The 25,782-nt window shown below is 53.1% G+C and overlaps 1 protein-coding gene across 2 annotated transcripts in view; it reads right to left on the bottom strand.

Moving 5' to 3' along the window:
* Positions 1-25,782, bottom strand: part of tox (thymocyte selection-associated high mobility group box) — a 75,995-nt gene that overhangs the window by 27,396 nt on the left and 22,817 nt on the right. For both annotated transcript variants that reach the window (XM_029254504.1, XM_029254505.1), the window contains exons 2-3: positions 4,857-4,922; positions 2,689-2,796 (exon numbers count right to left, since the gene is read on the bottom strand). In XM_029254504.1, the coding sequence (XP_029110337.1) occupies positions 2,689-2,796; positions 4,857-4,922 (174 nt within the window). The remainder of the gene's footprint in view (positions 1-2,688; positions 2,797-4,856; positions 4,923-25,782) is intronic.

The raw sequence follows: 25,782 nt of genomic DNA, 5'->3' as shown, positions 1-25,782 counted from the left end.
GGTTACGTTTATTAATTCACCTGACGCTTTTCTCTAAAGCAACTTCCGATGTGAAGGTTGCAGGTAATAACCCATTTATAGAGCCGGGTAATTACCTTTCTCAAGGGCACTACAGCAAGAGAGGGGGAATCAAACCTACAACCTTTGGGTCCAAAGGCAGAAGCACTAACCGCTACACCCCCAGCTGTCCAGGGGGTTGGAATAAGGAGACAGGTTTAGTGAACCCAGCATGTGCGGCTACGTGCAGAAAGTCCGTAAGCGTCGTCGAATGGCGCACCGGTGCCTAGCAGGTCGCGGCCTTTTCTCGCTCTCTCTCTCACGTTCGGGCTGCAAACACAGCGTCGGTGCCGGTGCTCCGCGGTGCACGAGGCTGTTTGTGGTCCCTGCACGAACCAAGCTGCCTTTGAAAACGTGTCCTGAACTTGATTCATTTTAATACGCGTTTCTCGATACGATACCTGCAGGGTGGAGGGTGAAAATAATAATAATAAAAAAAAAAAAAGAAAAAAATACAGTAATATGTGCACTACAACACCACTGAGTCGAGGTACTCACTAAGTGTGCTAAACTGCACAACTGGTCCTACGAAGCTACTGAATACAGAAACCATTACTGTGGATTATGCTGCCAAATTCAGCCGCCGAGCCGTTTTATTCCCCGCGGCAGCCTCCCGAGGACAGCACACTAGCATATGCGGTTACTTAGCTGTGTCTATAAGCCCTAAAGCGTGCGCTGATGTGATAATAAAAAAAGAAGATCATTTCCCAATTCCCCTCCGGGGCATTTTTTTTCCCCCCAACAATAAGAGCCACCAGTATGAGATTACCTTCCCTCCTATTTTTAGGAGATTTTTTTCAACACGACTTACGGAATACATGTCACATCCAGATTAACCTTCTAGACGGCGGTGACCGAGTTCTCGCAGCGCTCGATGGGTGGGGAGCGTTACGCTGCGTTTGTTTATCTACAAAACCACTACAAGAAAGCCAGGGGAGGGGGGACAGCTGTATTTTATTTATTCTTTGGAAGGGAAGGTTTTCAGCATTGAGAGCCAGTGAAGGCGAACAGATTTGAAGCCGCCTTCCAGGTCTAACACGCCGAACTTTCAGAAGAAAACACTGCAGCGATGAAGATTTTGCCGTTTGGCCACAAACCGCAAGACACTCGAGCAAGATGCGTCCATCCTGTTTATCTCCGGTCTCAAAGGTCCTGCCTAAAGACCTCGACTCTCTCCAGCATGATAAGCTCCGCCCACCGACAAGCACTCGCCATCCTCTACTTTGACCAGGAGATCTTAGGATGGGGCCCCCTCATGGTGCATTGGCTGTGTGGGTGGACAACGGGGGCGCCCCGCTGGCCCACGGACTCGTCACTCAAGGTACCCGCCAAAGCCTCTCTTCCTTTTCCATCCGAATCCCAACATACTGACGACGGTTAAAGAAGGGGGGCGGAGTCTATGGCAGCAGCTCAGTATGCTCTCCCTCTGATTACCCATGCTCGCCTCATTTGCTCGAGCCTGAAGCGCCATGTACTTTTAATGGAAAAATCCCACGGGACGGAGCAAACGACGACAGCAGTGGGACGTGGAAACGGAGCGGACTCCAAAACCGGTGTTCGGCGGATAGGTCCTTCCGTCTGATAATTAGCGGGACCCGTTTATTCTCTGCCTTTCAGCGGAACAAATATCTTGTTTATTTGATTGGTACCCAGTTTTGCAGATAAGTGGACTTTATCAGAGGTACACCACCAGAGCAGCATTTGCAATTTGATCAGTCTGCTATTTGTAATGCGCTCAGATCTGCACACGCAGCAGGCCGATCGACACTTTCGTCGGGCCTCTTTACTGAATCTGACTTTAAGCGGTTGAAATAAGCAAACATCACTTACTAATATCACTAGTCAAACATTTAACCTCAATTTCTAAATGGCTTTCAGATTTTGAACTTCTCATAGTTTTTTATTCTAATTTTATTTGTTTGCTTGATGTCTTTCTCCAAAGCAACTTGTAATGCTAAGGCTACTCGCAGTGATTTACACATCGATACAGCTGGGTAATTTATTGTATCAGTTCGGGGTAAGTTCCTTGATGAAGGGTAATACAGAGAGAGGTGGGTTTCTAACTGCTACGCCACCTGCTGCCCTGGCAGTAGTTCTTTATTTTGATGGTAGAAATCCAAGACACACATCTAAACATATGACACATTATGGAGTTACAATTCTGTCTTTTGTTGTTGCTTCTAAATTGCTATTAACTGCTGTGGGACGAGGTGTCCATTTCCTACAGGTGCAATTGTTCTCCAGACGCACTGAAGACCGATTCAATCTGCTGGTCCACCGAATCGAGTAAATGCAATTAACCCCTCTCTCTCTGAGACCCCGGGGATTCCTGTCACTATCGAGCCAGCTGATTGGATGCAGCCGAGACACGGCAGCCAGTCGAATTGCCCGGTCGCCCGAGCCTAGTCAGCACTGAGTCGTATTAACCAATCATGCACCTCGCCCCACCGCACTTCTACTTTGGGGGGGGGGATTTAAAGGGCCTTGTTTGCATAACCCATTTGTTTTACCTCTGTGGAACAGCAGGAAACATTTTAGTATTTTCTTGCTCCAAACCTAGAAGCTGTCCATGGTACGAGGTGTTTATACATGTAGCACGTGTGCATTCTGCAGCGGTGGGAGGTTATTTACCCAGGAAAGCCGAGGACAGTCCACGTTGGGGGGCACGTCTCTTTTCCAGGGAGCTCCTGTCTGTTTCGTGTTCGGCTGTGGCTGGCTGGCACTCTCTGGAACACGGAACTGAAGCGAAATGTAAAGGGGGAAGGGGAGGGCAGTGGGAACGGGTCAGAGGGAACCGCCAGGGCGAGTGGCACCGACCTCCCGTATAGACCGCGGTCAAGGTCGGACTCGGTTCCAGGTACCAAGGCGAACAAACAAAGTGGCTAAAGCAGAACCGCAACGGGGTAACGGGCCCAAATGAGACCCGGCTGCTTCCTTTAGTAAAGAGTGACGCTCAGCGGGGTCCGTCTTCCATCAAAACCAGACCTCGTGGTGCTCCTCATGCCCTGCTCTGGGCCGTCCGTCCGGACGGGGTTGTGAATCCGACTCCGTCTGCGTGGAGTTTGCACGTCCTCCCGTGTCCGCGCAGCTTCTCCCCCACACCCCAAAGGTGTGTTTCAGGAAAAGTATACATGGGTGAATGACTGCAGGGAGGTCAGCGCAGCGTATCGAACGCTACGAATCACTTTGAATAAAGGCGTCCGTTGCATACTACTTAACGATCATCGTACGTCGCTTTGGAGGAAAACTGTCTGCTAAAGCGATCGAAGCGAATGTAAAGGTAAACGGCGGCGAAGGGGCTCTTTCACCAAGGGGGTGCCTTCATGTTCTCCTCTTCCACCCCAATCTTATTCGCGGGGCCCTTTCCGCCACCGCGTGGATCACGTGGTAGGCGCTGCTCTAAGCGGCCCGTAAACGCCGTGCGGTAGCTGGGTGGCTACAAGGCACTTTAGGGCGGAGGCCCCAGCACCTCGCGGGCCGTCGTGGGGCCTCACAGCAGAGGTTTTACACGTGAAAAGCAGCGCTGACCTTTAGCAAGTTCCGGCAACGGCAGGCAAACGCCACGAGAGCTCTACAGAGTAGCGCTCGGGCCACTTCCTGCGTTCGCGCGAAGTGTGGGAGAGGTCGGCGTCCCGAGCGCACGTCCCCCGTACTCAAACTCAAGTGCGAAGAGACGCGGCCCGATCGCCCGCTTGCGGTTCGGGCGTCTCCGAGCCCGCAGGTCTCGCGCCAACGGCTGTTGCGTAACCGTGCGCTTTCGGCCGGGTCTTCAAAGAGCAAAGACTAAGACCCGAGCAGAAGGAGGCGCGCAGACGCCGCACCGAGAGCACGATGGCGACCCTACTGTAGAGGTGACTCCGAGCTACCGTACACGAAGATATCTTCATAAGAGACGTGTTTTGTTTCACCAGTGCGGTAAAACGCAGAACCAAAAGCTTTGATCCTCTCATGCCTTCGCGGCACATGGCTGCACCTGGAGAAGAGACACCTTTCCGCACGATACCTTCACGAGAGCAGAAACCTTCTTTAAAAAGAGATCAAGAGATCAACGTTGTCCCGGCCTGAAAGCGTCCCATGGCAAGTTGTGCACTTTCGATACCAAATGCAGAAAGTCACTAAAATACAGGCATGGAGCGCGGTGCACAAACAAGTTCCCGAACTATACGCCTCATAGGAAAGCACCTTATTCCATGCTGTCATAATGCGTTGGAGTGTAAAAGGTTAGTAAAAATATTTCAGTGTCCGTATAGACTCGCAGAATGTTTTTGCACGTCCGTCGAAATAATAATAATAATAATAATATAACAATAACGTGGTGCAGCTTGTTTTTGAGACGTGAAAAGCAATTCTGCCACGTTACATCATAATTTAACACGTATAAAGATGTGACCGTAATGAATATTCATTCTGGTGTAAAATTTTAGGTATCAGACTATAGAAATGTAATTTTTTTTTTGTCGAATGTCCGGCTCAAAAAAAAGTTAAACGACAAAAGCGCGTGTTTATTTCTGAAAAAGAAAAAAAAAAAGAAAAAAATGAAAAAGGAGGTTCTATTGCCAACTGTAGAGCAGCGTTTGAAGAAAAGAGAGGAGCGAAAAGCAGCGTTTCAATAAGGCACCGACCGTGGGCCTTTATCACCTCCATCTCATTAAGCGAACACTCGGCGTAAATGCTTTGTTTGCACATTATAATTACTCCTGATTATGGCCGCCACCGATAGTGCCGCTCATTTGCGATGCATCCCTTTAAATGTGTTTAATTACAAGTTGAAACGAGGCGGTGAAGATTAATTAACCCACCTGGCCCGCTGGCGGAAAGTCCTGGCTCGTCTCTGACATGCTCATGTACATGTTGTCACTGTCGAGCTGCAACGAGAAGCAGAGAGACACATTGCAAACGCCGTCGCCGCTTTCGGGTTCGAGAGAAGGGGGGGGGGGAGTGGGAGTAGGAGGGAGGGAGGGAGAGAGAGAGAGAGAGAGAGAGAGAAAGAGAGAGAGAGGGTAAAAAATAAACGAACGCTGTTCTTTTCCACGCGCGGGGCTTCACCGGGAGGCGCTGCCTGCGTTTGTTTGTTTTGCTCCTCGATTGTCTTTAATGGGCTCGTCGGCGGCCTCCTTGACCCCCACGCGCCCGTGTTCGGCCCCAATTAGCGCTCCGGCAATTAGAGAAAGGCGGCGAAAGGACGCCTTCCCTCCTCGCCCCCTATTTGTTTCCAAACAAGGCGAGTCGCGAGACGCTGCGTGTGGCTTCCGAGAGCGACTCCGCCCCAGGTGTGACCCCGAAGGGCGTCGATGGCGGAAGGGAAAAAAGGGGCTCCAAATTCTACGCCGGCCTCTGAATCGGGACCACGGGCGCTACGCGGTCCGGCGACGGCACTGGGAAGGCGCCTATTGGGCCCATCCACTTTCCTTATTATTATTTTTTTTTTTTTTTGACGTATCGCATCTGTCGTTTTGCTCCGTGTTGGAGAGCCTTGGCGAGCCGCCCAGCCGCCTTTGCCGGATGCTTCTCATTTTCCCTTCGGTCTCTATTACGGCCGTCAATATAATGCGACGCGACGGCGGAACGGGAGCGCGGTCAGATTTGACTTTCAAAAACGTTTTAAACGGAATCCTTTTTTTGCCCCAAATTGATTCAAGTCCCCCCCCCGGTTTTGGGTCGACCGCGTTTGACGCCGGGCCAGTTTCCCGTGCCGGTGCGGCGGCTGGGGGACGCTCCAGCTGTGTCGCACACCTGGGAAATTAACAGACGCCCCATCTCGGTGGCGTCACTACCGCGAAAGGTGAAACATTCAGCTGACGGTAGGGAAAGGGGGGGGGGGGGGAATCCAATTTCGCCAGATGGCAAATCACTTTGTACGAGGATTTTCAAAGGCCCTGCCATTAAAGTCAATGAAAGATGACTGATTAATATCAAAAGAAGAAATCAGTAATGATTTCGGGTGTCGCGAGAGGGCCGCACCATCAGACTTCCATTAGAAACCTGTCACACGCTGATTGGACCTTTTTTTAAAGAAAAAAATCCCATTATCTGTGGGGAAAAAGGCGGCCGTGACGTCGAGGAATGTAGAGAAGCACGGAGCTGGAGAAAAAGCGGGGTCTCCGGGACCTCTGCGAGATGAACTGCGCCGAGCGCTAAATACGTTTCATCCAGTGAGACATTTTACCGTAGCGTTACCGTAATGCCGCAGCATTTTGAACCTGTCAACGCCGGCGCGCGATCTACCCGTGTGAGAATCGATCCGTATAAAATCAAAAGTGAAAACAAAATCGGCTCATTTATCCTCATCGGTGCGTGTTTCCTTCCGTCAGGGATGCGTGCGTCCTGCTGTTTTTTTTAAAGCCGCTTTTGCATTCTCGTTTATTTATAAAAGCAGTCGATACTCTGCCTTAAAAATCACTTACTTACATATTTAGCAGACACTTTTCTCCGAAGCGACTTCCAACAAACTCTATGTAGTGTTACCAGCCCACACGCCTCATTCACCAAGGTAACTTACACTGCTAGATACACTACTTGCAAGGGGTCACTCATCCATATATCAGTGAAACACACTCTTTCTGTCACTCACACACTATGGGTGAATCTAAACAACATGTCTTTGCACTGTGGGAGGAAACCAGAGCACCCGAAGACTTATACTGGTAGATACACTACTTACATTGGGTCACTCATCCATCCCTCAGTGAAACACACACACACTCTGTCACTCACACACTATAGGGGAACCTGAACAGCCTGTCTGTGGACTGTGGGAGGAAACCAGAGCACCCGCAGGAAACCCACACAGACGCGGAGAACATGCAAACTCCACGCAGACTGAGCGGGGATCGAACCCATGTCCTCTCGCATCGCCCGAGTACCGTGAGACAGCAGCGCGGCTCGCTGTTGCGCCATGCCGCCCGATACTTGTGCGTGTATAACAATTCTGACGACGTTATACTTGTTTCCCATGTCACCATTTCTGATGAGCACAACTTGAAAGGAGAACCTGGGTCAAAACTTTAATTTCTGCGTGATTGCTGGAAAGAAGACGAAGCTTTTTCTTAGACGACGCAAACAATGGCTCCAGATTCGCAGCTCCGACAGCTCATTAGGACTCTTTCTACGTGTAATTTAAGTAAATTACGACGGACCGAAACGGCCGCGTTGACAGACGGGGGCCTCGTCGCTCGGTCGAGGCCTTCCTGCGGCGTTCCGACAAATCCCTCCAATTAAAGCGCGGACGAGAGACCCGGCCGACCCCGGGCTCGCGCCCGCGCCGCGGGTCGGTCGGCGCCCGGGAACCCGGCTGGGCGTCCTGTCGGGAGCCCTTCGCGACAGCCTCCCGACGTTAATTTACGAGCTCGCTTTAACGGCCCCGTCGGGGCGACTTTTATTTGCCGCGTCGCCGCTCTTCACGTGTCTAGACATATTGTCTGATAAAGAGAAAGGTTGAAAGACGGAATAAAAAATTTATCAGAATTCACAAATGCTGCCAGATCATCCAGACGCGGCGGTGCTTTGGAGGACTGATTAATGAAACTTTAATAAGCCGTTAACGTCATTGTTTATACAGGGTCTTTCAAAATCGCCGTCGCTTTACCTTCCTTATTAAAACAATGTATTTTAAAAGTCACTTTGTTTCCACTCATGCGAAAACGCAGCGCAGGCAATGAGAACAGCCGTTTGAACTTTGACCTTTCCTCACGCGGTCGGCTCCGCGACGCATGTTTTCGTGGCGCAGCGACGGAAAAACTTCGGAATGCAATTTGCGCGACGCAAACTGTCGCAAATGCGACTTGGGAGCAACGGGAAGCCGTTAATTCGAAACCCTTCACGTTTGGTGTTTAACTTCGATGCGGCGATTTACAGACAAGCATGGCGGCCAAAGCGATGGGGGTAAGGAGGGCTTCCGGAGGCCCGAGTGCAGGAGGCGAAAGAAAGGCTGTGACGCTGCAGCCAAAGTTAGCTGTTATAAAGCGAAAGAAAGAAAAGAGCTAAGTTTCAAAAGTGTAGGTTCTTCCAGGGCAGCAAGGTGGCGCGGTAGGTAGCACCGCTGCCTCTGTCAACCGAGGCCGTTTGGCTCCGGCTTTGAATCCGACAGAGTCTCTGGGTGCTCTGGTTTCCTCCCACACCTTAAAGACGTCTGTTTCGGGTTGACCGGTGATTCTAATGAGTGCGAGTATGTGTGTGGCCACACTGCAACAGATGGGTATCCCCTCGAGCCCATTGATTCCCCGATGGGATCCGAACCTCCGGAACCCTGGCGAGGGCGAGCAGTCCATCTCAGTGGCTGTTTACCCGTTTATTTTAATTCGCTTTATGATTTATGTGCAATAGATTACAAGGCTTTGTATGGGGTATAGTGGAACAGCGGGCAAAGACTGAGCCTGCGATTGAGCCTAAACTCCTGAGCTGTTTGGTGGACGTGAGGTTTGAGCCCAGCTCAGGCTTTGTGAGATTTGCATGTTTTCACCAGTCCGTGGAAAAAAGAAGGTCCTGGAAATCCACTTCCGTTCCTTCCCTTGCCTCGGAAACCACCCCGGCGCTCACTATGACTCGGGCTCGACTCGATGGCACTTCCGTCCACCCGTGAGCTTCCGCGCCCGTCGTCTCCTTTTCTTCTATTGTCTTAAATCGGTTTCCGTCACAAACGGTTCACGGCGAACGACGAACAAACCGTACGAGCGCGTCCCTTAAAGACGCCCCGTCCCCATCGCAGCGATGGCCTCGTGTAACTTTAGTTGCGCTGCGAGTTTGCGCTCTGCCTTCGTTTCCGTTCGGATGTCGCGTTTCAGCCCGTGTTGGATTAGCGTTTATTTGCGTGCGGTAAAACCACAGACAGACGCACACGCGCACTCGCCCTCGTGGATCTCCTGCTCCCCGTGCTCAGCGCTGGAGGGAGGTCAAGAGCCCGGAAACCCCGTGACGCCGGGAGCGACCCGTGGCGGCCGGCGTAGGGGGTAGCGGAGGGCTCCGTCGCCCGGTCAACGACGCGTAAAGAACCGGCGACGGCGAACGCGCGCTGGGTCCCGGCCCCTCGGGCTTCTCGTTGGCCGACGGCTTATGTCGTTTCGGCGGAGGGCGGCGCTGCCGAGGAGGCGCTCGGTGGGTGGCCGCAGGGAGGCGTGGGTGGGGTGTGCGCGCGCGCGCGTTAGAGGCCTATCTAAATCATAATCAAACCACACAATACCAGCCACCTGCTCTCGCTGGAAACCGAAACGGAACGAAATTTGAGCATATTTCATTTTTTGCCGCAAACGCGGCCCAGTTGGCTCCGAACTCTGCCCGCTTTCTTTAATTCGGCGCGATGTCAGTCGGCGGTAACGGCGGAGAGAGGGGAGAGGGAGGATTCCCCAAATCTCCTCGTCCCGCGTGCGGAAAGCAAGGCGATCAAAACCTCGTGCGCATTTCTGCGGAACGCTGGGTATCGCTAGAAAAACACTAAACGGGTAAATTATCATAGTTATAATGCGGGGAAAGGAGGGAAAAAAAATTCACGGGGGCCGTTGAAATGGAGACGACGGGCTTTAGACCGGTCCGTGCCCAGGCCCCGCAGCGTTCCCGCTGGCCGTAACCGACGACAACGCGAGGACACGTTCGGCGAGGGTGGCTGGATGCTCCCGGAATACACCTCCTCACGGAGCGGTTAAGGCATCGCTACGCGGTCCGTCCATCCCGTGTGAACCCACCCTGCTCTGGGGTAGCGCCTCCTTCGGGTCTGGAGCCTACCGTCACTCGGGCCTCGGGATCGCTGAATTCAGGGCGGGCGGCGGGTTTCGTGAGCCTCGGACAGGCCGTCTCGCTCCGTCGAAGGTACGGCGATGAGCTGGTAACGCAGACAGGGTCATCGGCGGAGTCTTACGAACGCAAGAAGGCGATGTACGATGCGAACCCGGACCCCCCTACCGAGACGCCCCTTCGGCGATCAAAACCGCCTTCGGACATAATGTCGACCCTCATCTTTACCACTTTATTACGTGGGAGAGGAAGGGAGGCAGAGCTGTGGGCCGCACGGGTCAGAAAGGGTCGGAAGTCGCCGGAAAGCTGGCGGGGGAGGGAAACGACCAAAGAGGGTCTCCGTGAACGAGTCGGGTGTGTAAACGCACCTATAGGGAGCCGGGGCCAAGCGGCGCCATCCAGAGCTGCGAGCGCTTAGGAAAGCCTGTCCCGCTATATTTTAATTATCATTACATGTATTTGTTATTAATTTGCGGCGGTAAACCAGCCACTCGGGTTTTTCACCCGGCGGCCCGAGCCGGAGCGCGCGGGATATCTGTCGGAAATGTCAGACGCATTAATCACTCGGGAGGGAGGCAGGCGGCGTCGGCAGCGCCGAGCGCTCTGATAATGACATCAGGATGTCACCAACGCCGACTGCAGGAATTGGTTTCGCTGACATTTATGCACAAACGTAGAGTGCGATTAGTGTGAGGGAGGTAGCGAACCAGCAGTTTGGAAAAATCGCACACACACACACACAGCGTGGACTCTTTGGAAACAAAACACAAGTGCCGCACCTCCAGTCCCCACCACTGCTGTCCCAGTAGTAAAGAACTCCACAGTGACATCGGTGTGACCGTGACCCCGTTCGGATCTTCGCTGCTTAGACGGAGGAGACGTCACACACGCGCGCAGCGAGCCGCCTCCCGCTGCCGCTTTCCCGAGTCGAGTGGCCGGCGCGGGGGGGTTAAACGAGGACGGCGTGTCCCGTTACGCAACGGCGCGCGACGCGTTGGGACGGACGGTCCCTCGAACTGTTCATTGTAACTTTTGCGATGAGCATCCGAATCGGTGCGCAGAAAGAGGTCCTGGGAAATACACGGCATCGCATCCACGCAACGGGGCACGACGATCACGGTGTTTCAGAGAAATGGGAAAACCTGGAGAAATTGGTACAAGATTATACAAAATACACACACACAGGACGGGACGCCAGTCCGCCACCCCAAGCGGGACTCGAACCCCAGACCCACCGGAGAGCAGGACTGTGGTCCAACCCACTGCGCCACCACACCCCTATTATACAAAATAAAATGATGATATTGCTTTAATATTAACAATACATTTTTGTGTTAATTTTATCTTTTACATTATTTTATTCGGGGTGCGGTGGCACAGCGGGCTTGGCAGGGTCCCGCTCTCCGGCAGGTCTGGGGTTCGAGTCCCTCTCGGGGCGCCTTGCGGCGGACTGGCGTCCCGTCCTGGGTGCGTCCCCTCCCCTCCCCTCCCCTCCCCTCCCCTCCACACGTGTACCCCGCGTTACCAGGTTAGGCTCTGGTTCACCGCGACCCCGCTTGTAGTGCAGTGGCCAAACCCATCACCCTTCACCCTACAGGGCCTGCTGTAGGTACAAACCCTGTCTCCTGCTGTAGTGATCTGTCCTTGATCAAGGTACTTATCCCAAAGAGATAAGAGTGAAATAGCTCTGCTGTATAAATGGGAAAATCCCTGTAAAGTTGCTTCGCGTAGAAATTTAACGTTGTAAGACACCTTGGAGGAAAAACATCAACAAAAACTGCCTGCTGTAACTATTACTAACGTATTAGAAGTAAGACATTTACATGTGTTCATTTCCTCCAAAGCGACGCACATCTCGGAGGGCAACACCGAGAGTGTGTTACATCTAGGGAAGGAGACATTTGGATTCTAGATTACTGTCACATACCACAGTACGAACCAGGGTATATTGCAATAGTAGCTGCATATAGGCTTTTCCGTGTTGAAATTGTTATAAAACATTATTAAAGACATATGTTACATATATGTTAGACAGAGGCATATATGACACAAACATGTTTATCCTGGGGGGGCGCGGTGGCACAGTGGGTTGGACCGCAGTCCTGCTCTCCGGTGGGTCTGGGGTTCGAATCCCGCTTGGGGTGCCTTGCGACGGACTGGCGTCCCGTCCTGGGTGTGTCCCCTCCCCCTCCGGCCTTACGCCCTGTGTTGCCGGGTAGGCTCCGGTTCCCCGTGACCCTGTATAGGACAAGCGGTTCTGACAATGTGTGTGTGTGTGTGTGTGTGTGTGTGTGTTTATCCAGCACTTGCGAGATCAGGGAGAAGCAAGTCCGAAAGAGGCGAGTGTCGAGACCCTTCTTAAAAGGAGAGAGGGATTCAGCAGTTCTGAATGGCAAGGGGGGGTCGTTCCACCACATCGGAGCGAGAACCGAAAAACCTTTGTGCTTTTTCTGTCGGACCTTCTGTGCACGATCAGGTTTTGTGGATATTGGGAATCGGATCCGTTGATGGTTATACGGACAGTAAGCAGGGTGTTGAATTTGATCCGGGCAGCTATAGGAAGGCAGTGCGGAGAAACGAGCAGAGGAGATACGTGGGAAACGCTTCGGCAAGTCGGACGCAACTCAGCGGCGGCGTTCCGTATCAACTCTAGAGGTTTGACGGCAGTAGCGGGAAGGCCGCGGCGGAGAGGGTTGCGATATCCAGACGGGATGTCACCGTGGCCCGGGAGAGAAGTCGCACGCAGTCTGCTGTGAGACGGGGACAGATCCTGCGGATGTCGAGGAGGATGCGTCAACGTGCAGGTACGCGTTGTGGCTTCGGCGTGTCGAGCGAAGGACGGACCCGAGTCCTTCGTTACTCCCAGACTCTTAGCCAACGAGGAAGGAGAAACGAGCGAATCGTCCACTTGGATAGCGCCCCGATAGTGCCGGTACTAGTAAGAGCGGCGGTTGTATTATACCCCGCGACACCGAACATCCCGAAAGGTCCGAGAGGAAACGGAGCGGGAAATGAAGGACAGGTATGTCGACGCGCGGCAAGCAAGCGCGGCAGCAAGCGCGCTTCGACCGAGTCCGAGGTGCGCGCGGCTCCGCTCTCGCGTTCTCCGGTTCGGTCCGCGAAGGAGCTGATGATCCAGCTGTGGAAAAGCAGCGGGACGCCGCCCCGCTCTCCTCCAAGAGACGCCGCCACGGTGCGGCACGGCACAGCGCGTACGGCGGAGCGCGGTACGGTTCGGGAACGGGCCCCGTTACGGCGGCGCTCGGGTCTCGAGGAGGTGCTTTCGGAGGAAGGACGTTTCGGTCCACGGAGGGATCGCGACCCCACGTGAACCGAGCACCTTCAGAGCGGCGTGTGACGCAGGCCCGCGCGGGGAAGAGTCGCCGTCGTCGTCGCCGGAGATGCGCGGCTACGAAAACAGTTTGCGGCGCCTTTGTCGGTGAGCCGTGCTCCGGAGAGGACGTCATCAAATATAGATGAACCCAACCCAGAGAAGACAATACCGCGGTACACGGCAACATCCCCAGCATTCGGCTCAGCTCAACACGAGAGACAAGTGCCCGTTACTCTCCCGATGCTCCGAAATGACTAATACGAGTGTTTTTCTAAGCATAGCGATCAAAGTCATTGTTTCACTCAGGAAAAGACACATGTAGCTGATGCTTTTCTCCAAAGCAGCCCGCAACGTTAACGTACCTAATTATTTACCCATTTATACAGCTGGGTCATTTTCCCCGAGTAATTTGGGATAAATATGCTGCTTGAGGGTACTACAGCTGGAGGTGAGATTCAAACCCACAACCTTCGGGGGCAGCAGCTCTAACCACAACACAGCCTGCTATTCCAAAGCTCATGGACATTATTGTTAACAGCGCGGTCCATAAAAAGGTGTCAAAACCACAATGTCAGCACAAACACACACGCGTACGCAATGTCTACGACCGCTTGTCGCGCAGCGAGCCGGAGCCTAACCCGGCAACACGGGGCGCAAGGCCGGAGGAGGAGGGGACGCACCCCGGAAGGGACGCCAGTCCATTGCAAGGCACCCCAAGCGGGACTTGGACCCCAGACCCACGACAGAGAGGACCCAGCCAAACCCGCCCCCTACGATGTCAGCAATTAGAGACAAAAAAAAAAAAAAAAAAGAATCTCATGACCACTGAAATTAAAGAAAAAAGCTCTAAAATAAATCCATCTTCATATGCAAAACCAACAAATACACATTGTGTGAATCGCTTGTCCCATACGGGGTCGCGGGGAGCCGGAGCCTATCCCGGCAGCGCAGGGAGAAAGGCCGGAGGGGGAGGGGACACACCCAGGACGGGACGCCAGTCCGTCGCAGGGCACCCCGAGCGGGACTCGAACCCGCGACCCACCGGAGAGCAGGACCCGGTCCAACCCGCTGCGCCACCGCACCCCCCGCAACAAACACATAAATGAACAATAACTGTTTTCAACAGAACTGATTGAAATAATTTTTGGACGTTTTCCGGCACGTGGGAGACGAGATGTTTTTAGGAACGTTTAGGACACGTCGGTCACAGCGGCTCGAGACGGATCTCCTGCTGGGCCTCAGATCGCATTTCCCCTTGAAGGGACGAGCGCCGTCCTCCTGTGCCGCCGTTCCCAGGCCGCACCGCCCGCACCGCACACCTGAGCTCCCCGACACGTCCACGGCTAACGTTCCGCACCCATCGTTGGGCCCGACACTTAGCTGGATAACATGATCCGTTCGCTATAAACTTGAGTGGGGAGGAGGCGTCGCGATTCAATTTATTTGCCGCGTCCTCCGAGGGGGGGAGGGGGCCGAAGGCAGTTCGCCGAGGCTCCGACATGCGGCCTGGAAATTTCTGTTTTCCGTCCAAAAGGTGACCCGTTGTGACGGTTTAACGCGAGTGTCTGGAACCCGTCGATGGTCCGAAACTGACTCCGATCCCCCGCCGGTTTCCCGGCGCAACATCGCGGCGCGTCCCTTGTAAAACTTGCCGAGCCGGAGGTTTTTCTTCTTCGCCGTGCGCTCCCTGCCTCCGCGGAGGCCTCGTTTCCTTTAAAGTCTGACTCCTCGCTGCTGATTTTTAATTTTTTTTTTTTTTTTTTGCATAAAGCTGGTATTCTGTATGAAACATCAAACACATCCTACACCACCCGTTCCCAGAGCCTGTGTGTGTGTGTGTGTGTGTGTGTGGGGGTGGGGGGGAGGAAAAAAATGCTCAGATAATTTTCAATAAATTATTAACCTAGAAAATATGCTTGCGAAAGCAAGAAATGTTTATGCTTGAAATACCGGCTCTCTCCGACTTCTTTAAAGCGCCGCGAATGGCGCGTCTCCCGTTAGGGGTGCAACCCGAAGACGGTCCTTGTTCGGCAGGTCGATTCCGTTGATGTTTTTCCGACATCAAACCGCGAGCCTTTTGATAGCGGAAGGAGCGTCACCGTCGCCGGATCTGTCATCGGCGCCGGTCAAAGATGCGCGGCGGAACGCCGCTCGGAGACTCGGAGAGACGCGAACGCCCGCAGAGCCAATTACGCCACGGGGATCCGTCGCATCGCACGAGCCTCTCGCTGAAAACGAAGCGATCCAGCGTGAGGTTTGCGCGAATCATTTCTGTACAGTCGCGAACTCATTCGCTAAGAAAGGAGCGAGAGCGGATCATAGACCCCAGTGAGTGTTTCCAGCAGGAGGGCGCCGAACAGGCGCCGGGGGTTTTACCCTCCAGAGGAGCGAGGCTGATGCTCACTTTTATTCTGATAAGCAGCTCTGATATATTGCATTGGGGAAAAAAAAACTGAGAAATATATGAGTAAGGGGGGGGGTGCGGTGGCGCAGTGGATTGGTCCTGGTCCTGCTCTTCGGTGGGTCCGGGGTTCGAGTCCCGCTTGGGGTGCCTTGCGACGGACCGGCCTCCCGTCCTGGGTGTGTCCCATCCCCCTCTGGCCTTACGCCCTGTGTTGCTGGGTTAGGCTCTGGCTCCCCGCGACTCCGAATGGGACAAGCGGTTCAGACAGTGTGTGTGTTATGCGTGCACACACACACACACACACACACACTGTCTGAAGGGTGGTCGCAGCAAACTGGAGCCTAACCCAGCAACACAGGGTGTAGGGCTGGAGGGGGAGGGAACACACCCAGGACAGAACAGCACTCTGTCACAAAGCACCCCAAGTGGGACTTGAACCGCAGACCTACACCTGGTCAAGCCTACTGTACCCCTGCAAGAGTTACAGAAGATGCATTTTCCGCATATTAACCAAGTTGGCGGCAGGTGGAGTAGCACTTAGAGCCGTCACTATCCCATCTCCAACAGCAATACCCTTAAGCAAGGTATTTACTCTGAACGAACATAGTAAAAGCCTTAATTACACTTATTCATCTAGCTGATGCTTTTCTCCATAGTGACTTACAATCATTTACCCATTCATACAGCTGGATAAGTTTATTAGAGTAATTCAGGGTAAGCAGGCAGCTCAAATAGGGGGGTGCGGTGGCACAGCAGGTTTGCCCAGGACCTGCTCTGTAGTGGGTTCAAGTCCTGCTTGGGGTGCCTTGCAGTGGACTGGTGTCCCGTCCTGGGTGTGTCCTGTGCCCTGTGTTGCCGGATTAGGCTCTGGTTTGCCACGACCCTGCTTGGGCCAAGCAGTTTTGTCTGTGTTTGTGTGTGTGCGTGTGTGTGTGTGTGTATACTTTGCTCAAGTGTATTACAACCAGAGGAGGGATTTGAACCTACAACCTTCCAGACCAAACAAGAGCAGCCCTATGCATTACACTACCAACTGTGCTTCACTTGCCTAAGTAATAGTTTAAGCTTTTTAAAGGAACAGCACAATCTAAATTAAAAGTCCCAAAAATAAAGCACTTGTGGTAATAAACACTTTCCAACGTAAACGGTACTTCCCCTCCCGGTGACCCAGCCCTTTCATGTTTTACAATACACCGAAAGCAAGCAACGGCTTTTGACTATTGCCATCACATTTGCTTAGCAGACGCTTTTATCCAAAATGACTTTCAACAAACTCTATGTAGTGTTATGACCCCACACACCTTATTCACCACGGTGACTTACACTGCTAGATACACTACTTACACTGGGTCACTCATCCAGTGGAACACACACACTCTCTCTGTCACTCACACACTATTGGGGAACCTGAATAGCATGTCTTTGGACTGTGGGAGGAAACCAGAGCACCCAGAGGAAACCCAACAGACATGGGGAGAACATACAACCTCCACACAGACTGACTGCGGATCAAACCCATGTCCTTTGGCACCACCCGGGCGCTCTGAGACAGCAGCACTACTCGCCGTGCCACCGTGCCGCCCACATGCACCCTCTCTGTCTATACAGAGCACCTCCCCCAGGGGATCATCGGGGCCGAATTTTGGCGAGGTACAAATGGCAGCAGCAGTTATGAGTGACCCTCACTGAGAAAGGCCAGGCCAGCAAGGTATGACAATTAACACCATGAACCATCCCTCCACCGCCCACGTGAGCAACCGTCTTCTCATTTCCTTCAACGGGGGGCATCCCGTAAAGAGCGTACGTCAGGCTCAATCCCACCCATCTTTTACATTTATTCATTTAGCTGATAGTTTTCGCTAAAGCACGGGGGTGTGGTGGCACAGCAGGTTCGCCACAGTCCCGCTCGCTGGTGGGTCTGGGGTTTGAGTCCTCCTCGGGGTGCCTTGTGACAGACTGCCATCCCGTCCTGGGTGCGTCCCCTCTCCCTCCAGCCTTGCACCCTGCGTTGCAGGGTTAGGCTCTAGTTCATCACTACTCTGCTTGGGACAAGCAGCTTCAGCCAATGCATGTGTTTTCTCTAAAGCAACTTACCATGTTACGGTTACAATTACACCCATTTATACAGCTAGGAATTTTTACTAGAGCAACTGACGGTAAGCACCTTGCTCAAGGGTACTAGAGCCGGAGGAGGGGAGCAAACGGGGCATCTTTGGGTCTAAAGGCAGTAGCTCTAACCACTACACTACCTGCCGCCCTCATCCTCATCTACATATACTCCGGCTCGAATGGTAAGCAGCCGTGCAAAAAGCAGGTCAGGGTCGTCGAGGATGGACGGGCGCCCCTCCGCCCGGGAACCGAATCCCCACCGCCACCCGTCCAACGCCATCCCCATCCAAGCATCACCAGCCCCGGACCCCGGTCCCAAACAGCGACGCTCGACATCGCCGCGGTGGTCGCGTCTCCCTCCTGGTCGCTCTCCCCAAAGCGGCCGCCCTCCCGCATTTACCGCAAAGTGATATTTTACTGGAGAATCGCAATTTCCCGAAAGCCCCGAGCAGAAGGAGCGAGTTCTGCTCGCTGATGTTCCACCTCGAATTTGTTACCAGGAGGAAATGCGACGTTCATTCACGTCTACCGACAGAAGCGCATTTAAACGGAGGCGGTCGGGGGAGGACGGGGGGCATCGAGGAACCGGGAGACGCTCCGAAAGCCGCTCCTCTTCCCGTTATTCTCTGCGCTAAGTGACATTTATATTCCAGGCGCCTCTTTCGACGTTTCCGTCGGGCCGTCGGCGATGGAGAACGAGCGCTGCGGTGAACAAATAAAGCTCATTTTTCCGTTTGCGCCACGAACGCTGTCGCCCAACGCTTCGTCCACGTGCCTCGGCTATGGCGGGGGGGTAAGCGCATTCTTCAGGTACCTGTGTGTCAATTACAAAACAAAATGGAGTAAATCCCTTAAGCGCCTCTAAGTCGCGGGACTGCGCCGGGACCTCTCTCCGCAACGGCGCGGAGGATTACGGCACAAAGCCCATAAAGAGAGGAGAGAGTAAGAATTAATCGCTATGACGGCGCGCTCTCATTTGCATGTTGGTGCCTCGCGCCACGCGGAGAGCCGTGGCGACGCGCGCCCGTTGCGACCTCGGGCCTACGTCGTTACCGCGAGGTCGGCGCGTCGGTTACACCAAGAGGAGCGGACCGCTTTAGGTCCTTTTCGGGGAGGGGAGGTGCGCGTGGCATAAGGAGGATACATCATCATAGCCGTCACCGACAACATTCCGACATCCGTCCGTTATCAACGACCGCTCGTCCAGTGCAGGGTGGCGGTGACCCAGAGTCCATCCTGGAAACTCGGGCAGCGAGGAGGGGGCCCCTCGGGCGGGACGCCGGTCCGTCGGACGTAATTCTTGGTAAGAACCTTGCTCAAGGGAACCAGAGCTGGTTGCGAGACCCAAACCCAAATGCGGCAGCTCTGACCACGACGGTGACGGTCCTCCGTAAGGCTGCGGAACCCCGGACGCAAATTGAGCGACTCGAGCTGAGAGCGAGGAGCGTTCGGTTTTCTGGCAGTTCCGCGCAAAAGCGAAATTCCGAAAGGAAGCCTGAGGCGTTTTTACAAACGAGCGAAGAAACAAAGAAACCGCTGTCCGGAGGAGGACGAGAAGAACTCCGCAGAAGAACTCGTGTCGGGCCTGGCTGCGAAACTGAGGTCAAACGGTGTGCGTAACCGCTGAAGACCGTTTTAGCTGCGGCCAATAGGAAGCCACCCCCCCCCGATCTCTGTACGTGGGTACCGTTCACATCGCCAGTCCGCCCCCTTTGAGGAGCCACTCTCACCCGCTTCCGCACCCAAACCCAACCCAACCCCCTCATTCCTGACCCAGGAGCGCAAGTGACCTTGAAAGAAGCAGAAAAGCAGCTCCGCAGCGAATGGGGACAGCAGACGCCACGGCACGAACGTCCGTCCGCCGTTCGGCGCTCCGCGAGTCCTTGGCGACGGCAAATCGTGAACGTAATCTGTTTGGAGCGGACGAGCTTCCTGCGTGCGAAAGGCGAGGACGGGAAGCCTCCTTCCGCTGGACCACGAGTGTGTTCTTTCAAATCAGCCACGACGACGCACTCCTACCGCTCCAAGTCCCTTTCGTACACTGAGCTCATTACAATTAGTTACATTTATTCAGCTGGCTGACACTTTTCTCCAAAGCAACTTATAGTTATTTACCTATTTATAAAGCCAGGCAACTTTTTTTTTTTACTGGAGCTATTTAAGATCAGGGGATCTGTAGTCAGAGGTGAGACTCAAACCCGTGACCTTTAGGTGCGACGGAGCAGCTAGAACCAGCGGCCCCATTTACACGGCTGGGTGAGGGTTACTCTTTCAATTCAGGGTAAGCGCCACAATTAAAGGTACGGAAGTACAACATGGGACTTGAACCAAGAACCTTCGAAGCACAAGGGAACAGCTCTGTCCGTTACAAAAGCTACAAGCTCGGCTACGGTAGGTACCGCTGGACCTCGAGAAACTGGTGTTTCTATTGGCGTTTGGGGTTGCGCCAGGTCGCACGGTTGTTTGAATCATCACCTAAGGATTTGGGTTTGGAATCGGACTCCCACTCCTAACCCCGAACTGCTGTAGTAAGAGTACCATCCTGTATACATGGGTAAAGACTTTATGAGCTTTATTGCAGCTTTAGCTTTGTCATCTAACACTTTAAATGGCCTTGGCAGCTGGTACCATAGTGGGTAGAGCTGATGCCTTTCTACCCAGAAGTTGCAGGTTTGAATCCCACCTCCAACTGTACTATTCCTGAACAAGGTACCTTAAATTACCTACCTGTATAAGCAGGTAAAGCCTCGTAAGTTACTTTGGAGAAAAGTGGCAGCGAAATGAATAAATGTAACATCTGAGTGTGGCGAAAGTGTGCATGTTGAGTAAGAAGCCCCCAGAAGCAGGACGAGAGGAACGAGTCTGGAGAGGACCACCAAACGGACACGAAGCCCCTGAAGAAAAGGCGTTAGGAAGCGCCGAGACACCGTGGTACCGCGCTGCTCTCCGCATCCCTGTTCGATGAGGTTCCGCACCCGCGGTACAGACCCCCCGCTTACAAGCGAGGAAGACGCAAGCGTCTGGAAAAAAGAGCCTTTTCCGTTTCCCGCGCAGGCCAGTCGTGGCGAAGCGCCGTGGAAGAGAGCGTCAGCAAGATACCGCGGTGTCGGGCTATTTTTATCGCAACAGGTTGACTCGAGCGTTTCGTTTATGTCTTTTAAGTGGGGAAAGACGGTTTCTGTTGCGTAGCGCCGCACCCGATTCGGCTGGAGACGAACTCGTTCGACGCGGCGGCTCGCCCGGCCCGTTCCTCTCTCATCCGTACAGGAAGCGCGCCCCGTTCTGGCGAGACCGAACCCTATTTCCGTCTCGCGATGGGAAACTTCGAACGGCTCGCGGCGCACGGTGCGTTCTTATTGCGTCGCTCCTTCTTTCCGAATGACGCGAGCTGCTTACGGTCATTTACCTGTTTGTGCAGCAAGGTCATTTTTTTTTACCGTGTCCTTCCAGGGTTAGTATGTTGGTCAGGAGGTGGGATTCAAACCCAAGGCTCTAACCGCTACGCTCCCCGCTTGGCCAAGGCTAATCTAAACACGGATTGTTTCCTGTGTGGGTCCCACCTTAGAGCAAAACTCGGTGTGGTTTAGGACTCAGTGGAGGACTTTCTCAGAGCTGGACCAAAAACGCCCTTCGGGGGAAAAGGCCGCGTTCGAAACAAGGGGAAGCGCATCTATGAGACCTTGAGAGTCGGACAGCGAAGGGAGGGGATACCGTAGCTCAGCAGCTGAAGCCGGTTGCTTCGCCGCTCAGCCCGTGTGGGGTTCGAGTCTGGTGCCGGCTGTGCAGACCTTGCTTGTTTCTCCCTATATTTGCCCAGACCTGCCTGGAAAAAAGACACACAAACATCTTCTGCTCCTGGAAACCAGGTGATCGGTGCTGATGAGTCGGACTCAATCCGGCAGCATTTCCATCCGTGATACTTCGGTGAGAACAACAAGCCTGGGGTTTCCTCCTGGGCAGCTGCTGATCAGAAGCTGCCCTTAGTGTGTCGCTACCCTGCAATGCAGCCTGTACTTCTGGGATAGGCTCTGGGCCACCATGACCCTGCATTGACCAAGTTGCTATTGGTAACGGATGGAGGGCGAGCAACCGTATCTGTGCGCTACTGTCCCGGAAATGAATCCCGAGAGCCAGACCTTGCTGTCGGTCGATCCCTCTCCAACCGCCAAACCCACGTCTTTTGGACACACGCTTTTAAAGCGCTGCTTCTTGGGGAAATGTTTCATTTGTCTGCTGAGTTGCGCTGCAACTATTCAAATAATTCAAACCACTGCGACTCCTTTGTCATCAGGCTCCTACCAGGAGTTCAAACTACTTCTTTCGGTCTAATCGTTCGGGAGAAGTGTGTGCTGGTTAGGGCTTCTCAGACGACAAGATATTTACGTGGGCCGGAATTTCTAACACGAGGTCCCTTCCGACACGGTCCCTGTCGGCTCGGAACGGGCGTCCCCGTGTGTCAGGGTGGGCAGGCGCGCTCAGACATGGCAACTCTGCGCTGTTCTCATAGACCCCCACCCACATGTCCATTGTGCTTGTCCAGTGGTGGGTCGGGGGGGGGGGTCCAGCGATCCAGAGTCTATTCCGGAAACATAAAGCGTGAGGCAGGATGCACCCTGGATGGGATGCCGGTCCCTCACTAGTCAATCACACACACTCACTCGATCGCTCATAATAAGGGCAATGTAGAGCCACCGAGTCACCTGCAACAGGTCTTTGGAGTGTGGGCGGAAACCAGGGCATAGGAAGGAAACCCACAGAAACGCAGGCAGAACACGCGAACTTCACACGGACGGCGTCGCATTCAAACCGACGTCCAAACCCACGGCCCAGGAGCCGCGAGGCACCGGCGCTACCCGCAGTGCCGCCGCACCCAAAGAAAGACTCCTGGCTAGAATGCAGAGCCAGCGAGCGAACGCAGCGATGACCCACAGTGCCCCGAGAGACGAGCAACAGGAGGGGGAAGGGGATGGGCTGAGGGAGGGCATGGAAAATGTTCGCAGGTGCAACGTGCAAAAAGAAAAAAGGATTAACATTACGGAGAATGTGGATGTGGTTTGTCTGTCAGCACCTTTGTTTGCTGTGAAAAGAGGACAACAAAGAGGTGGAACAACAAGGATGTCGATGAAATCCAGCCGAGTGGGTGGTGGTGGCGGTGGGAGGTGGCATGGGGGTGGTGGGGGGGGGGGGGCACCTTTGTGCTCCCTGTAAAAGCCCAGTGCCAACTCCCATTACAGCAAATTTAATTCAACGTGCGCCGCAATTAATTCGCACGCTGCTCTTATTTTTCTCATGGCGCCGGGGCCTTATTTAAATATTAATCAGGCCTCTTTCAATTAGGACCAATTTGCCTCACAAGGCTCCTCTCCACCTCTGATTGCCGAAAAATGGAGGTAACTTGCCATGTTTGAGCGCAATTACCGTGGTATTTTTTATAATTCTGATACATCAAACGGGACCCTAACGAACCCTATAATCACGACAGTGGTGTGTGTGTGTGTATGTGGGGAGAGAGGTTCAGGGGAGGTCCATGCCATCTGTTTGACAGTGATGCTACCATTCCCAGCTGGGTTGGGTTGGGTTGGGTTGGGGGGGGCTTACGGGAGCGCGCCCCACGCCATTGCGCTCCCTTCCTTAAACGACAGCTGGAATCTACCAATTTATATTAAGTGATATTGACACAAGATTATCCACACGCAGCACCTAATTAAATGATGAATGCAAATGAAGTGGTCTGTGTTAATTATTAAAGGCCACTGTTGCTCCAAATGTGGAACGGGTAGTTAAAAAGAGAGAGAGAGAGAGAGAGAGAGAGAGAGAGAGAGAAAAACACACGCACACGCACACGCACACGCACAGTACCCGTGAGCGATCTACTTGCACTCGGTTAGACAAACGGTCGCAGCAGGAGGACACATTTACCTCACTGGCTCCTCTGTGATCTGCTGCGGAGCGGCAAGGCCACCGATCAGCAGGGCGCGCGTCAATCCTCGCACCCGGGGCCACCGCTAAACCTCACACCCTCGCAGGGAGGGGAACTCCATCGTGACTTTTTCAACTGCGCTTCTGCCTTCGGCCGTTCGGCGACTGGCCGTCCCTATCTATAAAAGCCATAGATCAATAAATCCTTCGTTATAATTCACGTGACGCGACGACATTTTCCAAAGTTCTTAGCGATGTCGATTTCTGTGTCAATTAAAATTAGTTACGGTCTGCTGATTACAAAAACACCACTAGTTCTTACACAGTCTCAGTTTTACTTTGGCACTTTATAGTCCTTGGAAGATTCTAGAAGGCACCAAAACATTTTGAAAAGTATGCATCAGATCCTTAAAGGTACTGGAATATTTGGTGCCAAAATTCGCAAATTTCAAGAATGTGGAATATTCCTCTAAAACGGACGTACGGTACGAACTAACGCCGAAAGTATGATTACTCTAACAAAACCGAGTGGAAAAAGCGAGAAAATAGACAATGTAAAATTTCCCTTACATTGTATAATCAGTCAACTGATTTGTTCCTTAAAACAAAAGGTTACATGCGTTTGATTCCATTACTGAAATGCGCCCCGTGTAATAATCCCCACCCCCAGCTCGGTGTGCGGACGTGCGTTATTAATAACTGTGTAACAACGTAACAAATGTTTCATTATGTCGATTTTGTTGCATTTTCCTCATGCTTTCTACAATGTTCTGCTGCCTTCTAGAATCTTCCAATGGCCTTAAAGTACCAAACTAACACTGACACCATAGCAGAATTAGTGGTATTTTTGTAATCGGTAAACTTTAACTAATCACAATTAAGGGCAGAAATCAAAATAATTAAGAATACTTTAAAGCATTTTGTAGCGTTGTGTTATTTATCTGACGTTACTTCAGAAAGGAAGGGGTGCGTTGGCGCAGTGGGTTGGACCACGTCCTGCTCTCCGGTGGGTCTGGAGTTCAACTCTCGCTTGGGGTGCCTTGCAATGGACTGGCGTCCTGTCCTGGGTGCATCCCCCACCCTCCAGCCTTATGCCCTGTGTTGCCGGGTTAGGCTCCGGCTCCCCGCGACCCCGACTGGGATGAACGGTTCGGACGATGTTACTCCAGAGAAACTCGTAATAAGCTCCTTACAGTTATTTAACCTTTCAAACAAACGGGTAATTTTCACAAGGTGCTCGGTTTGACGGGGGGAACCAATTCAGGGTTAGTACCTTGCTCAGGGGTACTGTGGTACACAATCAGCCTCTTACAGTCAAACGCTCGTCACTCTGTCCTGAGTAAAAGGTACCAGAAGGTAAAGAACAAAGGTTTCAACTCTATCATGTTCCCCCTCCTGTGTGGCAGGTCTGGGGTTCGAGTCCTGCTTGGGGTGCCTTGTGGTGGATGGGTCGCCTCCCCCTTCAGCCTTGCGTCGCTGAGTTATGGTCCAGTTCACTGCCAGCCTGCTCTGTGTGTGTGTGTGTGTGTGTGTGTGTGTGTGTGTGTGTGTGTGCGTATACCTTGCTCACTGCTACACACAACAGTCAAGTCATGAACAAATAGGGATGGCTGGTAGCTTAGAGCTACTGCCTTTGGACCCAAAGCTTGGGGGGTTTGAATCCCACCAAGAGTACACTTGCATGAAGTACTTACCTTCACTTGCTCCAGCAAATCTACCAAGCTGCATCAAAGGGTAAACATCTGTAAGCTGCTTCGGAGAAAAGCTTGACTCAAACGAATAAATACAATTTTCACTTTTCGGCATTTTTCTAACATAAGATCAATCACCCGGCCGCCCCGTCCACTTCGAAGGAACGGATGACGGAGCGCACGCGTGTCCGACCCGTTGCCATGACAGACTTCCTAACGCTCTGTTGCGCGCGGAGATGTCGACATGTTGGGCAAACATATAAATCTGGCCCGATGGGCCGTTTCCAATGGCGATGGCGTCTCTGTCGCGTAAACTGCGTGTGCGCGCGTGTGTTTTCGTTTGTTTTTCTCTGAGCTGTTTGACGGCCGGTGCCATAAAATCCGGCGTGTTTCCTCCGCACTAAAGGGTTCTGCTCCCACGCGCCAGGGCCGCCTCGTCCGAGGAGTCCCGACGTAGCGGCGTATTTTTGCACCGCGTTCCATTTACCCGACTTTGCCCCGAGCCCCAAGAGCGTAGCTGCGCCCCATCCCGAAAATCCCGAAAA

The sequence above is a fragment of the Scleropages formosus genome, chromosome 9 (assembly GCF_900964775.1).
Source record: "Scleropages formosus chromosome 9, fSclFor1.1, whole genome shotgun sequence".
In the NCBI taxonomy this organism is placed as follows: Eukaryota; Metazoa; Chordata; class Actinopteri; order Osteoglossiformes; family Osteoglossidae; genus Scleropages; species Scleropages formosus.
Note: the sequence above shows the minus strand (reverse complement) of the source record. Positions and strands in the feature narration are given on the sequence as shown.